At 39.7% G+C, this 18437-nt stretch overlaps 1 protein-coding gene across 2 annotated transcripts; it reads right to left on the reverse strand.

Moving 5' to 3' along the window:
* Nucleotides 1–8189: 8189 nt before the first annotated feature.
* Nucleotides 8190–17449, reverse strand: LOC129244032 (protein RER1). 2 transcript variants are annotated; one of them, XM_054881616.1, is made up of 5 exons: nucleotides 16742–17449; nucleotides 16475–16685; nucleotides 10267–10481; nucleotides 10128–10188; nucleotides 8190–9259 (listed from the first exon to the last, which is right to left on the reverse strand). In XM_054881616.1, the coding sequence occupies exons 1-5, from the start codon at nucleotides 16808–16810 to the stop codon at nucleotides 9255–9257; spliced, it is 561 nt and encodes a 186-aa protein (XP_054737591.1). In that variant the 5' UTR covers nucleotides 16811–17449; the 3' UTR covers nucleotides 8190–9254. The 2 variants fall into 2 exon arrangements, with proteins under 2 accessions (XP_054737591.1, XP_054737590.1); XM_054881615.1 differs by having other exon boundaries at nucleotides 8190–10188; nucleotides 16742–17448.
* Nucleotides 17450–18437: the final 988 nt, after the last annotated feature.

Genomic DNA, 18437 nt, shown 5'->3' on the forward strand with positions numbered 1-18437 from the left:
AAATCTCTTGGGTCTGCAGGTAACATCTCTCTGATCTGGGTTCCAGGATATAGGAACATAGAGGGAAATGTATTTAAAGGGGAATCATACAACTTGTTTCTCAGAAAAGCGCAGAACAGATGGAGACGTGATATTTCGAAAACCCTTTGTTCCCAGTACAATGGGCCGAGGACTCAGAAAGTTCTGGGGACTCCATGCCATTCATTTTCCAAACTCGTAACTGTGTGTACTGGTCACTAGACGATCGGTATACACGCGAAAATGCTAGGTTTACCATTGCACAAGCTGTGGCGACCTATCAGAGAAGGAGACTATTACGCACTTTCTCTATAAATGTCCGGGTTTGGCAGCTAACCGATTAAGATTACTGGGGGCTCCTTTCTTCGACAGCCTGGGGCAGTGCTCCAAGCTAAATCCTATCAGCCTTCTCCATTACATCAACAGCTGCTGGTTTACATAAGAGGTCTCAAAATGGTATCAAAACGGCGCTTTAGTGCTACTTGGAGTGCCAATCTGGTACTTCAACTATTGCAGAGTTCGACTATTTTTCAAATTTTCACGAGTTCAGGTTTCGCATTGTTGCCTATACCTCTTATGACGTTACCTCGCTCTTCATATGGCATTATGCATGACATATGGCATCATATGGGATTATCGGTATTTTTAGAAATCCTTTGAATAAAAATTTCAGTATTCTCAACAATCTGTTAAAAACCAGCCAGGATATCTAATCCACGATTCCTACTAATCGCTGGAAAAAATATTCTCTCTAATTTCTATGACAATTTTACAGAGCTCTTCTAATTTATCGTTTCTACTCTCATATTTCGTCTTATGTTCAGTTTTTTAATATAATGGGTGTTTTTATAGCTGCATGAGAACTATGGATATCGATAACTTTAGGCAGATACCTAAGAATGGCAAGCTGTGTTGACATTTCTGTTCAATGAGGTTTGGCCAGTCATCATGAATCGTTTAATGCCAGAATAACGCATCCAAATTGTGGAAATTTACTTCGAAAAAAATAAATAAATCTGTTTGCGAAGTTCATAGAACACTTCGTCCATCATCGGTCCTTATTTCTCGAAGTGAAGAAGGAGCTGCTGTTACTGTGAGTAGCGAACACTAGCGAGCCATGCTGACTGAATTTTCGTTTCTAATAATTAATCAGCCAAACATCGATTACAATTTTCAAGCCACTATTTACGCCATAGGGCCAGATTTATTGGCAAAAGTAGTCAAAAATTGGGCTGATCGAAAGTATGATATCCAACCAATAAATAACATGAAATTATCTACTGTTCACTAGACAGGGATCTCCTGCGAGGAATCTCCAACTTTCCCCCACTAAATCCACGGCGACCCTCTTTACCACCTGGACAAAGGAGGTCAAACTGTCCCTTTAGGTAAAAGTCGACGACACACCAATTCCGATGGTAAACAATCCCAAAATTTTGGGTGTAACCTTCGACAGTTTGCTCTCTTTCTCAGCGCACATAACCGCAATTGCCATTAAAGTCCAAAACCGCAACAAGGTCCTCAAATCGTTTGCCGGCAGCACTTGGGACAAAGACAAAGAACTGTTGCTATCGACATTTAAGGCAATTGGTCGGCCGGTTCTAAACTATGCAGCGCCTGTCTGGTCGCCTGGAACTAGTGACACCAGTGGACAAAGCTTCAGATATGCCAAAATACTGCCATTCGGACAGCGACCGGTTGCCTCCTGATGTTCCCGGTTCAACACTTACACAACGAGGCACAAATGCTTCCAGTAATGGAGCATAACAAACTGCTCAGCAAGCAGTTCCTGCTGGGATGTTACCGTAGGTTTCACCCCTGCAGACACCTGCTTGAGCCTGAGCCGACTCCCAGGCACGTCAGGAGACATCTCTTAGACTACGCTGACGAAATCCAGGACAAAACTGACCGCAATCTACTGGACCTGACAGTATTTAGACAGTCAATAAACGACATTCACCGGGAAACCGTCACCACCTTCTTAAGCTCCCGTCCTGTGAATGCCGTAATCGGAGTCCAACCACCCCCTACAGTAGATGAAGAGCTCCAGCTTCCTCGTGAGACACGTGTAACACTGGCACAATTACGTTCTGAATATTGCAGCAGGTTAAACTCCTAACTCTCCAGAATTGACCCAGACATACCTAACATATGTGAAGGCACCCCGCACGACACTAACCACCTTTTCACATGCCCCCTAAAACCGACTCATCTAACACCCCTCTCCCTCTGGACTCATCCCGTCGAAACAGCATGTTTCCTGGGCCTACCCCTAAATGAGCTAGACGAAGATGACAGGTGATATACCCGACACTGGCGGGGCTACTATTACTGTTAACAAACAATGAAATTATCTACCAGATTATAATAAAAAAATTACATTTTATTATCATTTTAAATTCTCGAGTTCCTAAAAAACACCCGAAATACTGAGCATTTTAAACACAAATTCACTTCATCGGTTCGAGTGCCTTTAGTGACTTGCGGATGGTAACAAATTCTGATATTGATCTTAACTTTAACTAAATCGCAATAAAATATTACCAACATTATTTGTAAGCCAATCAAAATATTATCTGTAAAATAAATTCTATGTTTTTGCCTCAAAATTTCACTATTACAACAACAGCAATTAATTTATGAATGTTAATTACTTTCCATACATTTTAACGTTTTCCCGTAAGAAAGACATAATTGGAGAGAAAAACGTAAGGTGAGAAATCAAATATTAGAAGCCCCACCTCTTTGCCTCGCTTCAACGCGTTCCGTCAAGCAATAGCATTAGTAGTGAACGATTAACTTAATGCGAGCGAATAATCCACGGGAAATATCAAATTTTTAAGATTACATAAACATCAAATATTTGTTCAGCTTTTATACACCCATTATAAGGTGTGAATGTTTTTTCTAATGTACGAATAAAGCATTTTGCTTATGTTGGAAAATCACTTTTCTGATATTTTATTCAGACGGGATCGAAAATTCGAATCATAAATACCATTTTTTCGAAATATACCAACGTCAACCACACCTAGGGGATAATATGAAAATCGACGTGCCAGTGAATTAAAAAGGAAAAATAAAATCTGTTTTTATTGCGCTCGGCTGTTTCATTCTTACCTTAAATTCGCCATTCATTAGTGGGAAGGAGTATTACATCGAAAATATTTTAGTGACTAAAACTAAAACAAATAAACAAATTATGTTGAAAATCTAGTTTCGAACCCAAATTGGACCGAAACCGTTTTTTCAATAGTTATATATGTACATAATTGCGTTAAAAAATCTCATGCCATCTTAGACAATTATAAAGCCAATTTTGTTTTACGGAGTCCTTGTCTAGTGGAACTCGTTGGAAAGGATGACATCAATTAATAAGCTGGAGAGGGTCCAAAGATCTGCTTTTATTGGAACCAGTGGGGCGCTTCGGACCACTCTCGCTGTAGCGCTCAACGCTATGCTGAATGTGGCACCCGTAGACGTTACAGGAAAAACTGCTGCTGCACGCGTTACAATCAGATTGAGGTATTCCGACCATAATCTAAACTTAAGCTACGGACACTCTAGTATTCTTAAAAACTTTCAGTTCATCTCCATGGTGCTCGTTAGGTCCGAGCGGAACTTTTTCCATTCATATTCCTTTAAGCGAAGAGTGGGTAGGGTGCAACATTTGGAGGCAGGACATAGCAAACATGTTTACGGATGACTCGAAGTTGGACTGAAGAGTTGGTGGAGGAGTACTTATTCTGTGAAGAGCCTCTCATCAAGCTCAAATTTAGGCTTCCGGACCGCTGTAGTGTTTTCCAAGCAGATGTAGCCGCAATTAAGGAAGCAGTGGATTGTCAGCTTACTTCTGTATTATTTACGATGCAAATATTTACTCCGACAGCCAAGCGGAAATTGGGGCCTGACTCGAAATTAACCTGACCTTACTCTCGATTGCATCCAAATACTTTGATATTAAGCTCATTTGGGTTCCCGGTCACAGCGGCATTGAGGGAAACTGTTGGGCTGATGAACTGGTTAAACAGAGAACCCTGGAGATGGTTTCATCGCAAAATGGGAGGATTGGGGTTCCTTTGAGAACCTGTGGTCAGCTACGGTAAAGATGGGTCTCGCGTCAAATCAGCGAGCGATGGGCTAGTGCGCAAATGTGCAAAGTCGCGAGATTCTTCTGGCCACAAGTAGATCGGAGGCGTTCGAGAGAACTTCTAAGGCTAACAAATCCACAGCTTTCGAATTTATTGAGTATCCTTACCGGATATTTGTTCGTTAGGTGTCCATATGGTTAGACGTGGGATTGCTTCAAGTCCTTTCTACAGGAGCTGTCTGGAGGATGAGGTGGAATCATCTCAGCACCTTCTTCTCAGCTACCCTGTTCTTATCGTCCAAAGATTTAGACATCTGCGCTCTCCCTTTTTCGCTACCCCTGTGAATATTGCGGGTTTAAATATCACACACCTGGTGAAATCCGTCAGTGGCTTGAAGCTGTTATTACGAACGTAAATAGCCATTGTTAGTCGTCATCCTCTAACCCAAAGCCTCTTCTTTTGTTGGTCCACCTGCCTGGTTCTCTTTCTTCTCCTTCCTTTTTTCTCTCTGTTTGGTTCTTTCCCCTCAGTTTTCTCCTGTATGGTATCACAATGACGATTTTTGATTCTTTGTCCAAGTGGGCCCCTCGCATGGGCAGCCATTTATACTCTCCTATCCTAGTCAGTTCAACACTTTCGGAGGTTAGACTGATCAAACACAGAGACAGGCAAGAAGTTTAATAATGCCTGTTTACACGCACGAATACGACATTAACACGTTGAATGGCCGGCACTAAGTTTTTTTGTAGCGCCGTGGTGACCCCCACGGCTTGGATTGCAAGAAACACATAATTTGACTAAAATTAAAAGTTTAAAAGTTTTCAATTTTATTTGCGTTATTGCAATAGTGTAATTGATATAATGCAGTATAGAACTTACAAAAATATTTTATTTAAATATGTATGAGAAATGGGTGTATAAATTTCAGGGGCATATAATATGTTTTGCATACTAACAAATTCAAGTTGGCGCCACGGGCAAACCATGTAAAATCGGCGTGGCATTCAACGTGTTAAGTGAACGTTTATCCTTCACACCCCCCCCCCGCATTCTTCCCCGAATTCGCGAATCAAGATAAAATGTTACGTTGAAATTATTGATTTATAACTTTTTTTCTTTTTGTTAAAATTGTTTTTAAAATCTCCTTCCAACTTTTTTTTGCTTGGTTGTTTGTGATAGAATACAATGGTTAATGGTTAATGGTAGTAAAGGGTTAAGGTATGGGCCTTTAGCACTGCGACCAAATTGATCTATTGTACACCCTATGCTGCCTATTGACTGTTAAGTATGCTTATGAATTGTACCAGCTCCTTCTGAGGGAGTGATTGAAGGTCTTCATCTGTAAGCATGAACTTGTTTAAAAACCTTTTCCTTCTATGCGTCAACCCCGGACATTCGATGAGGAGATGTTCTATAGACTCCTAATCTTCGCAGCAAAATCTACAGGTGCTGGTGTTAGTTATGCTTAATTTATGTAGGTGTTTGCTGCAGGTGTCGTGACCCGTGAGGGCGCCTGTGAGAGTGCGAATGCTCTTTTTGGTTTAACGTGAGGGCCATGTTAGCTCTTTTCGCGTTGAAACTTAGGAACTTTTTGGAGTGTCTAAGACCCTCTACGTTGTTCCAATGCTGATTTAATAGAGTTTTGGCCCAGTATTTTACTTTTTGTTTTAGGTTGTTTCTGTCAAATCCAAACATGGGACTAGGTCCGATGAAATTTACATCTGCCCTTTTTTTGGCTTGAAAGTCTGCCTTTTCGTTGCCGTCATATCCCTCATGTCCTGGTATCCAAATTAATGAGACATTGTTTTTGGATGCCAGGTTATTGAGTGCCTTGTGGCATTCTAAGAGAGTTTTTGAGTTGTAGGTATAGCTATCTAAAGCTTTTAGAACTGATTGGCTGACCGAGAGTATTCTAATCTTTACTCTCTTGTGGTTTCTACGTTGCATGATGTTTGCTGCTTCCATTATTGCGTATAATTCCGCTTGGAAGATGGTGGTGCCCCTGGTGAGAGTGAATGATTTGTGGATTCGGGGCCTCACTACTCCTGCTCCTACACCATAAGGTGTTTTTGATCTATCAGTATACCATTTTTGTGAATCATCATTCATCCATATTGGGTTTGTTTTCCACTCGATCCTCTCAGGATGATAGAATACAAGATTACGCAAAAACTAAAAGCTAGGTGAGGTCTACGTAAACAAGAAAGGAAATACAAAAAAGAAAAAAAAGTTGTTTATAACCAAAAAAATGTAACAAAACTCGACCAAGTCGCCAACTCAACAGCCGGTTTTGTCAAATTCAAAGATAGCCACCCAGCATTATTACTGCGATATACGCAACCACCTGTGTGAAAAATGTCTACTATCTGCACTTCGGTTGATTTGAAAGAGGGTTTTTCGTAGTCTTCATCAATTGTTAATTCTGATGCTACCTTCCCCTCAAGGCCGCCAGTCAATAATGTATCTGCTATTTAGTAAGGAAATCACATTTCGACATAATTTTTTTCTGCAAACTTTTTTATCTTTTATCTCCAAAAAAATATTATTGTCGAATATCTGATAATTTGGAATTATTTGGTGATATAATAAGCATTTCTTCTGTACGAACGCAACAACGAAATTGTTGAAGACCAGACTTGACGCCATGGCTGCGTATGTAAATATATAAATTGGCGACACAGAGTTATAGTTTTTTTGTTGAGATTTTTTGAGAGGAAAGGCGTATATCAAAAGCCAAATAATAATGCTCGAAAATGTTGTCAAAAAGCTAGCGAGCTAGCAAAGCGAGTAGTATAAGTCAGGAGGTGGTCATTTATCTGATATTAGATTCTATACAGAGCCCCTTCACTTCTCAAACAAAAACTGCGAAGTCAAACGTATGATCCTAATAAGTTTCTAATTAAAACATTAACTGGATATATTAAGTTCGTTTCCACCAAAACTTCGACACTTCTTCACTTGATTTTAATTTTATTTTAGCTGAGCTCGAACACCGTGAACACTGAGATAGAGGCAATAATTTTTATGGAAGAAAAAGGTTATTAAAGCAACCGCATTTGATCTGGTAACACAAGGTATTTCCATCTAACCGTATTTCGAAGTAGCAAAACTTGAATAGAGGCACTCATCAATGTGCCTACATTATTTGCGTATTAAAGCTGTGAAAAGGGGTCGTTTTTTAAGCAGTAATTGTATTTGGTCGAAAGCTTCTTAATTCTAATAAAAGGGGAAAGCAGAAAGGTTTAACAGATCGCGAAAAAGGACAAATCGATATCTGGAGATCAGAGCGACTTTCAAATGGTCAAATAGCCAAATTGCCAAGTGTTGTACATCTTTACGTGCAACAAAGTGGCTCTACGGTAAGAACTACAAAGCCAGAACTGTGATGGCTTTAACACCGAAGAAAACCTGCAAAATCCTTAGGATAGCATCAAATTCCGTTTTTCCAACAGCAAAAATTAAAAAAAGGCAAATGTTGCAACCAGCAAATCCACTGTTCGAAGAGATATTCTAAAGCATCAAATATGTCACTTCAGCAGAATTCCCCATGTGTATGCTGCTACAACAACAACCACCTTTGAAGAAATTTGGCAAAGAACGCAGCCTCGATTTTGAAGAGACCGCATGACTTGGAGTTCTGTTACAAATACCGATCCCGGTGAATGGAAAAAAGTAGTGTTTAGTGACGAAAACAAGTTCAATCTGGATGGGCCAAATAGATACAATTACTATTTCAAAGAATTTCCTATTTCCTTAATAAAGCAGGAAAGGTACTTGAGTTGACATCACAGCCGTGAAAATGGTGCTATGGTACGGGGAGCAATACCGTACCATGGCGCATTCGAATTGAAAATTGTAGACTAAAAAATACGGGACACAGCTATAAAGCTCTGTTGGAATCATCTTTCTAAAAAGTACCCGACCCGGCCTAATGAACACCTAACATTGCCATTGCACGCGCCGTGCCGCTAAAATTAAAGTCTCCAGCAGCATTCGATAAATAATGTTTGAGAATGTGAGTGCTGTTACGTTACAAAAACAAGAATACAAGGCAAAATTAGGTTTTTAAAAAACATCTCATTCGTCTTCAGTTATTTTGTTTTTATTAGTATTTTATTTAAATGATTTGGTATTATTTATTACAATCGTACTTTGTTTCGCCATACTTCGCAACTCACGATGCACTTGTGTGTGTATGTAGGTATTACTTTACAAATCATTTTAGGTATTTTACAACCAGCAAATCGCTATCTTCAGCGCATAACTTTCTTAGAAACGTCCTTAGAAAATACATAGTTGGAACTTAAGAGAGTTTAGAGAAAAAGTTGTCTATTACAAACCAGATCTTAGCTGCAAATAAAATGTGAAGGTAATTTACATAATTTATATAAACACATAGATCTTTATTCTTTACTATACATTCAAGTTAAACCAGTTTTAAAATACGAAAAAACTGCACGCGCAACTGTGAGTTCCGAAGAAATATTTTAAAATCAATCTAATCGTTCGTACCATTGCAAAGACAAGCAACCTGGCGCGGACTCCATGCAAATGCCTTTACTTCTAAGGCACCAAATTTATATTTTTTTCAACGTGCGTCTGCTAAGCGAAAATCTTACTCGCATTTTTCGAATATTTGAGTGCTTTTCCACGTGAAATTCATGTTAAGAAAAATACAAATTTAGGTATTCTTTCACGGTGTTTGGTATTCACACAAAGTTCGAATATTTATGGTAATCTATGTAATTAGCTTCCACGTGCATACTTAGCTTTCTAGAAGTATTTACATACACAAGTATGAGCACTACGTTAGAATACGTTTACGTTCGAAATAAGTTCGCACATATCTATGTAGCATATGGATTATTAATAATAACTATAATATATGTATACATTTAAAGATTAATTAGAATACATAAAGAAAAAACATAACCGAAGTGTGTAGAGAACTAAGCCAAAATGAAACTAAAGGGGCCCAAAATTATACAGTGTTTAACAGCGTTCCAAAGTCGGACTTGTTACTAGGTCGTCACTCCATTTAGCGATTTTTAAAATGATTTATTGATCGTTATTTAAATACAATCGATACAGTTACAAAGTGTTTTGTATGAATGAAGCTGTGTCTCGACCAATGACTCGCTCAAATTAAACTAAAAACGATAATAAAAATTAAAATTGCATAAAAATAAAAAGTTGAAGTAGTAAATATACAATCAAAAATATTCTTAGTTATAAGACAAAGTGGGACAATACCATATAAATATTTTGCACAGGACACTGCACGACAATGAACATCAACGATTTACAACCCAACAAAATACTGATCTTGCGAAAACCCATAGGGTTCATCGGTGGAATACAATTTAGTTGAATTTTAAATGGTTGACATCGCTAAGAACAACAAGTATATGTTTTTATATAAACTTAAGCAAACGCTAACAACAAATGTGTCAAGCAAATGAAATGTTGAAAATTGTACATAAAACTTGACGCGCGCAAATTAGTAAATATTTGAAGAAATTCAAAATGTTCAATTCGTATTGAATAAACTGTGTGTGTAGTTTGTGTAGTGTTGTATCGGCGTATGTTGTTTGTTGCGGGTGTTTTTTATTTTTGTTTTGTGTTGTTGAATTTACGTTCCAAAAAAAATAAGGAACTACTGCGAACTAATTTGGGTTTAATGAAATGTGAATTAGCTGTTTCGAATTTTTCATCTGTAATTAAAGTTTTTGTAGTGTTACTTTAGTTGAATTTACTCAATAGTTATAATTTGCGGTGGTTTTGCTATGTTTGTTGTTGTTATAGTAGACGCAGCTGCCAAAGGCGCAGCCGTTAGCAATGGTGGTGATGTTGCCGTTGAGGCAATCGTTGTTGTCGCTTCTGCTGCTGCTACTGTTGCTGTTGTAGTTGTTGTTCTTTGCTCATGTATCGACGTAATACCCGTTGTCGATTGGTTGTCGTTTGATTTTTGCAGTGTCTGTGCGGCTAATTGTCACTTTGTCGTTGGGGGTGACTCACCAACACGCTGATAGCGCGGCTTATTGCGGGTGAATGGCAGATACTTGTACTTAATCATATGCTGCAAATCAAAAAGAAAAAAATCAGCATAAATATGAGCACTTGTTTTTCAACAATCGCCGAATGAACGGCGGCTTACTTTAATTTGCCGCTTCATCGTTATGCAGAATAGTGTAATGAAGTACATCACAAGTATGGGCCAGAAAACGGGCACATTGAAGAAGTCAAAGAAGGTACATATCAGACCGATGATTGTACTTTTCGTGATCGATAGCCAGAACTTGAATTCTGGTAAGCGTCGAATGAACGGCCGGAACTCTTCGTTACTGCGTGTTGGCAAATTGGGACCATCCTCTGCAAAAAATAGAGCATCAAAGTAAATATGTACGCATGTTTTATATCTAATAACAAATGTGAATAGGCCGAAGGATTTGGCAAACAAATTTTTTTTGTGAACATTAGTAATTTTTTTCTTTACGTGATATATCCAAAAAAAAATTAAATACAACCTGTTGTTGTTGTTGTTGTTGTAGCAGTATCTTCGCCCTGTCAGTGTAGTGTAAATTACCGGTCGTCTTCGTCTAGCTCATCTAACGGTAGGCCCAGGAAACTGGCAGTTTCGACGGGTTGGGTCCAGAGGGAGAGAGGTGTTAGATGAGTGGGTTTGATGGGGCATGTGAAGAGGTGGTTAGTGTCGTGCGGGGTACCTTCACATGCTGGACATATGTTTAGTATGTCGGGGTCGATTCTGGATAGGTAGGAGTTTAACCTGCTACAATATCCAGAACGTAGTTGTGCCAAGATTACGCGGGACTCTCGGGGAAGCTGGAGCTCTTCGTCTGCGATAGGTGGTGGTTGGACTCCGATAACGGCATTCGGGGGTCGGGAGCTTAGGAAGGTGGTAAGGGTCTCCCGATGAATGTCGCTAATTGCCTGTCTGTATACTGTCTGATCCTGGAGTGGTCTGTCCGTTTTGTCCTGGATCTCGTCCACGTAGTTGAGGAAATGTCTCCTGATGTGCCTGGGAGGTGGCTCAGGCTCGAGCAGGTGTCTGCATGGGTGAGGCCTACGGTGACACCCAAGCAGAAACTGCTTGCCGAGCATTTTGTTGTGCTCCTTAACCGGGAGCATGTGCGCCTCGTCATGTAGGTGATGGATAGGGGACATCAGGAGACATCCTGTCGCGGTCCTGATGGCAGTATTCTGGCAGGTCTGAAGCTTCGTCCACTGCGTATCACTGGTTCCAGGCGACCAGACAGGCGCGGCATAGTTCAGAACCGGTCGGCCTATTGCTTTGAAAGTCGACAGCAACATTTCTTTGTCTTTGCCCCAAGTGCTGCCGGCAAGCGACTTGAGGACCTTGTAGCGATTCTGTACTCTCGTTGCAATAGCGGTTGTGTGCGCTGAGAAGGAGAGCAAGCTGTCAAAGGTGACTCCCAAAATTCTGGGGTTGTTTACCGTCGGTATTGGGGTATCATCGACGTGCACCTGAAGTGGCAGCTTGACCTCCTTTGTCCAGGTGGTGAAAAGGGTCGCCGTGGATTTAGTGAGAGAAAGTTTTAAGTTTCTCGCAGTGAAGAAGCGAGAAAGCCGGGCGAGGTAGTCGTTTACTTTTGAGCATAGGCCATCAATGTCATTGCCCGACGCCATTATCGTGCAGTCGTCGGCATATGAGACCAGTGAGACTCCCTCTGGTGGCTGGGGGAGTTTCGAAATATAGAAATTAAAAAGCAAGGGTGATAGGACACCACCCTGCGGTACTCCTTGCTTTATCTTTCTCTGTTTTGAGGTTTGGTCTCGAAATATTACCGACGAGTGACGACCACTCAGGTAGTTCGCGGTCCACCTCTTCAGCCCTAGCGGGAGAGTTAAATACAACCTCTCTTTGAGCGCTTCCTCCTAATTGTGGTGTGCATCTTGATGTTGTTCCGCAAATAGAGGGAACTACTGTTTTAAGCCTACTCCGAACGGCAGATGTTTTTTTATTAGGCAGAAATACAATCGGAGGTTTGCTATTGCCCACTAAGGGGGTGACCGCTATTAGAAAAAATTGTCTCTAGCAGTTCGTCTCAAACCAGCGCACTTCCGAATGGTAGTCACGCATGAACCCATTTTGCTACGGCGGCCGCTTAACGCAGAAAGTTTATGCACTTAATAATTAAAGAACTCAAGATTTTTTAGCAGGTTCGATCACTATTTCGAGTCATAAAAGTTAAAGCTAAGGCATACAACCTGAACAGATTATGTTGTTGCTGTTAGAATATAATAGAACGTACCCCATACATTTTGGGGAATGGTGCTGAAGTTGTTTTTGTTGTAACAGTGCACTAGCTCCTGCCAGTGTGGTATAGTCAGCAAACGTCATCGTCTAACTCATCTAACGTTAGGTGACTGAGTTGGAGAGGGCATGTGAAGAGGTGGTTGGTATGTTGTTGTTGTTGTAACAGCATAAACATTCCCCATACTTACATACGGGGAATGCTGCTGGAGTGACAGTCCTTGACCGGATATAAATCCGGGTCGTTTCGGTAACGTAGAACCGACTGTCGTGGAAACGTGGTGGAAGTATCGTGCGGTGTGCCTTCACACGCCAGACATATATTGAGTATGTCGGGGTTGATTGTGGATAAGTGGGAGTTTAACTACTTTACTACAACATCCAGATCGTAATTGGGCTAAAGTTAAAGGCTAAAGGTGGTAAGAGTCTCCCGATGTATGCCGTTCAGCGTCTGTCTATATACTGTTGCTTTATTGTTGTTGTAGCAACAGTGCTAAACCCTGTCTTCTTTCTTCTTTCATAGCGTTACAACGCGGGATGCGTCAAAGCTTCCTTCAGTATGCTCCTACAAAGCGGTCTATCTTGAGCTGTTGCTTCGTAGTTACGTATTCCCAACTTCTTAAGATCGTGTTCCACTCAGTCTATCCAACGGTTCCTCAGTCTGCCTTTGGTCTTCACGCCCATTAGCTTTCTTGTCAAGGCTTTCTTCACGGTACAGTCAGCAGACATACGAATCACATAACCTACCCATCTTATGCTCTGCGCTTTAGAACGTAGATCGTTCAGTTCAGAGTTCAATTGAATTCAGTAGGTACCACTATCCATTCTTATTCGGCCAAAGATCTTTCTTAAAATGTTTCTTTCCATGCTAGCAGTCTGCTAAACCCTGTCAGTGGAATGTAAATCACCGGTCGTCTTCGTATAGCTCATCTAACGGAAGGTCAACGAAACTTGTTGTTTCAACAGATTGGGTGCAGAGGGAGAGGGGTGTTAGATGAGTGGGTTTGATGGGGCATGTGAAAAGGTGGTTAGTGTTGTGTGGGGTGCCTTCACATGCTGGACATATCGCACCCTAAATACAAAAGGGTCACAACTCAAAATTTTCCACACTCGAGCTTGACTTGTTTACAGTAGCACAGAAAACAAACTATGTGACATATCACGCTGAAATTTGCCATGTAAGCTTATAACAGTCCTACCAAAAAACAAAAAATTTATTTTTGCCATATGTCATTCGCGGACCGTTTTATTGATAACGTCTCGTTCATATTTGAGCAGATGGAACATTTTGAGTTGTGACCCTTTTGTATTTAGGGTGCGATATGTTAGGTATGTCGAGGTCAATTCTGGATAGTTCGGAGTTTAACCTGCTACAATATACAGAACGTAGTTGTGCCAAGTTTACGCGGGTATCACGGGGTAGCTGGAGCTCTTCATCTGCAGTGGGTGGTGGTTGGGTTATAGTCTATATACTGTCCGGACCTGTAATTGCAGTTGTTTTTTGTCCTGGATCTCGTCGCTGTAGTTGAAGATATGTCTCCTGACTCGCCTGGGAGATGGCTCAAGCTCTATCAAATGTCTGCACTTGTGACTGCTACGGTAACACCCAAGCAGAAATTGCTTAATGAGCATTTTGCTGTGCTCCTTGACCCGGAGCATGGAAGCCTCGTTGAGAAAGTTCTGCAGGGGAACGTGGCCAGGCGAACAAACAGTTTCAGCATAATTCAGTACTGGCCGGCCAATTGCTTTAAATATCGCCAGCAACATTTTTTTGTCTTTGCCCCAAGTGCTGCTACTGAAGGGGCAGTTCTTGCCCGGATATAAATTCAGCTCGTTCCGGTAACGTGTACACATGTGTTTTTGCCTGCCTAACAGTCATTAATTTTTCAACTATTATAAATGCTTCACCTACACGTAGCAAAGCGAAGAGGAAATTAATTACGATTCAAAATATCGAATACGAATAATTTCTATTTATCCCAATAAGAAATTTAGGTATGAAAACTTATGCGAAACTTTTCATATGTACGAATTGTATGAATGTAGAAAATTATATTAGAAATTTAGGGTTTATTTTTTAAATTTCTTTTATTTTATCAATTTTCTAAGAAATTAGATAATTCTGCTGTTTATCGCTAGAGCATAAAACAGTAAATGTACGACGATATGTTCGATCGGTAATAAAACACAAGGCATTAGAACCCAATACTTTTAATTTCGGTGGGTAAAAACTATAGTTTTGTGATTATCTTTATGATTTTACACAACTGTAATGCCAAGGACAGGGTTAGAGAATTTTTTTTATTGGTTTAATTGATTTTTCTTGAATATAGCGCATACACTAATTTATTATTCATTCTAATTTGTGTAAGTGATAATTATACATAACAAATACCACTGTACTGGGGCCACTTTGGAATATTCAGCTTAATGCTACGCAGGGTACGCTACAGATATTCATTAGTAGGTGCGTATGGAGATAGTGAATCGAATGGCTGGGTACATAAATATCAGCAGGTATGCTTGACGTACGTACGTTCAATCCGAGGAGCATGAGTAACAACATGATACAACAACAACAACATCATACAACAACAACCGAAAATTGTATTAAAAAAAACCAATTCCGAAAGCAAATGGTTTCAAAACCCGCAAAATATGCAGCTAACACTTGTTATTGTTATTGCTGTAACGACTAAACTAATCCTCATACATGTTCGGAGAGTGCTGCTGGAGAGACAGTTCTTGGCCGGATATATAGTAAATCCGGATCGTTCCGGTAACGTAGACCCGACTGTCGAGCGCGAAGGAACTAACACTTGTCAACCCTTTTGAATGTAAAAGCGGACCAATAAGAGGTGAGAATAGCCATAACAGTCGGTTCACATTCCACGACACTCGGTTCTACGTTACCGAAACGACCCAGATTTATATCCGGCCAAGGACTATCACTCCAGCAGCATTCCCCGTATGTAAGTATGGGATTGTTTATGCTGCTACAACAAGAGCAACAATAACCATAATGCGACAGGCAATACAAAGTGCATTTTTTACCCATGAAAAATTTCTGAGAAAATATCTGTGAAGTTTCCTCCATCGGTCAAACATCAAGACGAAGATCAACAAAGAATCTAACGAAAGAAGTATGCGCCAAATCAAAAATATAACTTAGCTTTGCAACCGTTGGATTATAATTCTAATTATAATATAATAATTGCTTTCATAGAAAGCCTTACGAAACAAAGCCCATGTGACGAGCATTTAGGTCTAATACTGGTTCCATCCCTACTACAGACATTAACATGAAAACAATTTTTCTAACAGCGATCTTATATATTTCTAACTGCCGGGATAATTTTGTCCATGAAAAAGCCTTTCGGCGAAGATTTAAAACTGTAAGTTCTTAAATTTGAGGGAAACATGCACATACATGCACGCATAATCGGCTATTACACTCTTTTTGGGTGTTTGACCGAGCTCCTCCTCCTATTTGTGGTGTGCGTTGTGATGTTGTTCCACAAAAGGAGGGAGCCTACAGTAAGCAGACTCCGAACGGCAGATATTTTTATAAGGAGCCTTTTCATGGCAAAAATACACTCGGAGGTTTGCCATTGCCTGCCGAGGCGCGACCGCTATTAGAAAAAACTTTTTCTCCATTTTGGTGCTTCACGGAGATTTGAGCCTACATGCTCTCGCAATTCCGAATGGTAGTCACGCACCAACCCATTCGGCTACCGCGACAGTGAAACAATAAAACTCCTACTAGAAATTTAAGAAACTTAAGAATTTTTAGTAAATTTGACTGCACGACGCCTTTTAGAAGTGAAAACTGTTACACAAGGCAACACATGGTAAAGATACGTCAAGGCAACACTAAAAAATCAATAATCCATCAACTTATTAAAGTAGTAGTTTTAAGTTGGCCAACCCCTTTTACAACTTGTTAGCATTTTTCTAATTCTGCACTGTTGCTAATATGGACGAATTTGTATAATTTAGCTTTATATACAAAGCGTCTTTTAATATACACAAGAAATAAATTTATTTGACAGCAACGATATTCACTTACCATCATTTTCATAAGGATCGAATTCTGGGTCAATTTTTGGTGTTAAAAATGCAATAAATAGATTTAGATGGTATATTCCCAGCGCATAGCATACTATATACCAGCCTTGGTAGATAAAGATGCGTAGCAGGAAGAGCAATATCAGCACAATCGCGCCCGCCCAACGCATTCTGGTGTGTGGTGTCCAACGATCCAGCGTCGATTGGTACATCTATCAATAGCTTTGTTTACAAGTCATATATTTTAAGTTAAATTTTTGTGTCTCACTTGTGATAGGCGTACGAAGAACATCTTCACACCACCCCCAGACGACGTGCCTGCGTCCTCATTCATCATTGTTGTTGTTGGTGGTTTGCGTTCGCAGCCACTATCTGTGCTAATGTCGTCTAATTGGTGTGAAATTCAATGTTGCCGTCACTTGGTTAACCTAACTCTTTTTCAACAGGCACTCAAACCTTTTAGTTGATTTTTTAAAGTCAAAATATTCGGCAGACAAAATAAAATAGAAAGATAAACATAAAACTCAAGTAAAAGTGCACCACTATTCCAACGTCGGCCAGTCGTCGCGTATGCACTTTGCCAGCGCGTATCCGCAAATTGTTCCCCTTCGGCCCTTCGATAAGCAATTTACACCAACTCTTCTATTTCCTCATTTTCATTTGTCTCGCCTGACACTTTTCGTATTCTTTCGCACAACCCACCGCTAGAAGAGGAGCACAACCCGTACACCGACTCCTTGGCTTTTCTTCTTCGCTATGACGTTTGCTTTAATTATATTAATGCGTCTGCTTTTTACACGTAGAGAACTTAATATTTCTGTGGAATTCTTATTATTGTGAAGATATCTCCACAATTCACCTTATCAATGGCTGTGTTAAAGCCGTGAGCCAAGGATTTAAGTTCAGAACTTCACAGATTTTCTTACAATTTTTCCAACTTACAATACACGTCATTAAACAATTGACAGTTGAACTGCCGCAACGTTGCCAACATTTTGCACTTTTTCCGGAGCATAATGATGCCAGTCTGACTGCAAAGTTTATCGGTAGTAAAAGAGATATATCAGTATATAGGTAGTCATGCACCAGCTTATTCCGCTACGGTAGTTTTATTAATATGCCATTGCATAATTTTCTGAGACCTTAAAGCTTTGCGAATACTTCAATTTGTGGGTATTTTTGATTTTAAGTAAAATTTGTTTATTGCTAATTTTAGTGTATGGACATTTTATCGGCTAAGCAAAATTTTGTAGGTCGTCACAATTATTTTTTAGATATAGGTATATTTATTCCGCATATTTATATTTTTGATTTTAGTTAAAAATACGTGTAATATTTTTTTTCTTTTCTACTATGAACTATAAATAAAATAACTATAAACAAACTATAAGTTTAGAATTTGTTCTTATGGTTATATAAACTACGAGTCTTTTGACGATTATTTGATTATATATATATTTTTTGCATGGAATAGAGGCCATAATTAATAATAATCTAAAAGTTTGTACTAAATGGGCATGACTTTTGTTGCATCTTTACCTCGCTCGAAAATTTAGAGCTGGCAGCACTAGAAAACAATGGTTGCCAATAACAATTTATTTCTATCATTCTTGCATTACACCTACATTCTTTTACAATCGTTCGCTGCCAAGAACATGCTCTGCTTTCGTGGACAGCGAATTACATGTGTAATAAGACTACAAAATAATGCTGAAAACAGTGAACGCCGTACGCAGTCCCTTACCGCAGCCCCTAACGAGCACAAAAACTCATCCCGTGAGAACAACTGCGTTCTTTTAATTACAAATTTACACAATACATCGGTTTGTGTGTGTATGTGTTTGGTTGTATCAACACAATGATATTTTTGCTTACACACTTTTTCACACATCCGCGTTATCAGTTACAATTTTTCATTGTTTAGCAAACCAAAGCCAAAAAACCAACAATGCCAATATTTCATT

Source organism: Anastrepha obliqua, chromosome 4 (genome assembly GCF_027943255.1).
Source record: "Anastrepha obliqua isolate idAnaObli1 chromosome 4, idAnaObli1_1.0, whole genome shotgun sequence".
NCBI classification, from domain to species: Eukaryota; Metazoa; Arthropoda; class Insecta; order Diptera; family Tephritidae; genus Anastrepha; species Anastrepha obliqua.

What these genes read in the sequence shown, in the direction of transcription:
- LOC129244032 (XM_054881615.1), bottom strand. Translation starts at nt 16,810, where the DNA reads ATGATGAATGAGGACGCAGGCACGTCGTCTGGGGGTGGTGTGAAGATG. An exon ending in CGATCCTTATGAAAATGATG is followed by an intron (nt 10,482 to 16,474) that starts GTAAGTGAATAT and finishes TATTTTTTGCAG; the next exon opens with AGGATGGTCCCAATTTGCCA. An exon ending in CGATGAAGCGGCAAATTAAA is followed by an intron (nt 10,189 to 10,266) that starts GTAAGCCGCCGT and finishes TTTGATTTGCAG; the next exon opens with CATATGATTAAGTACAAGTA.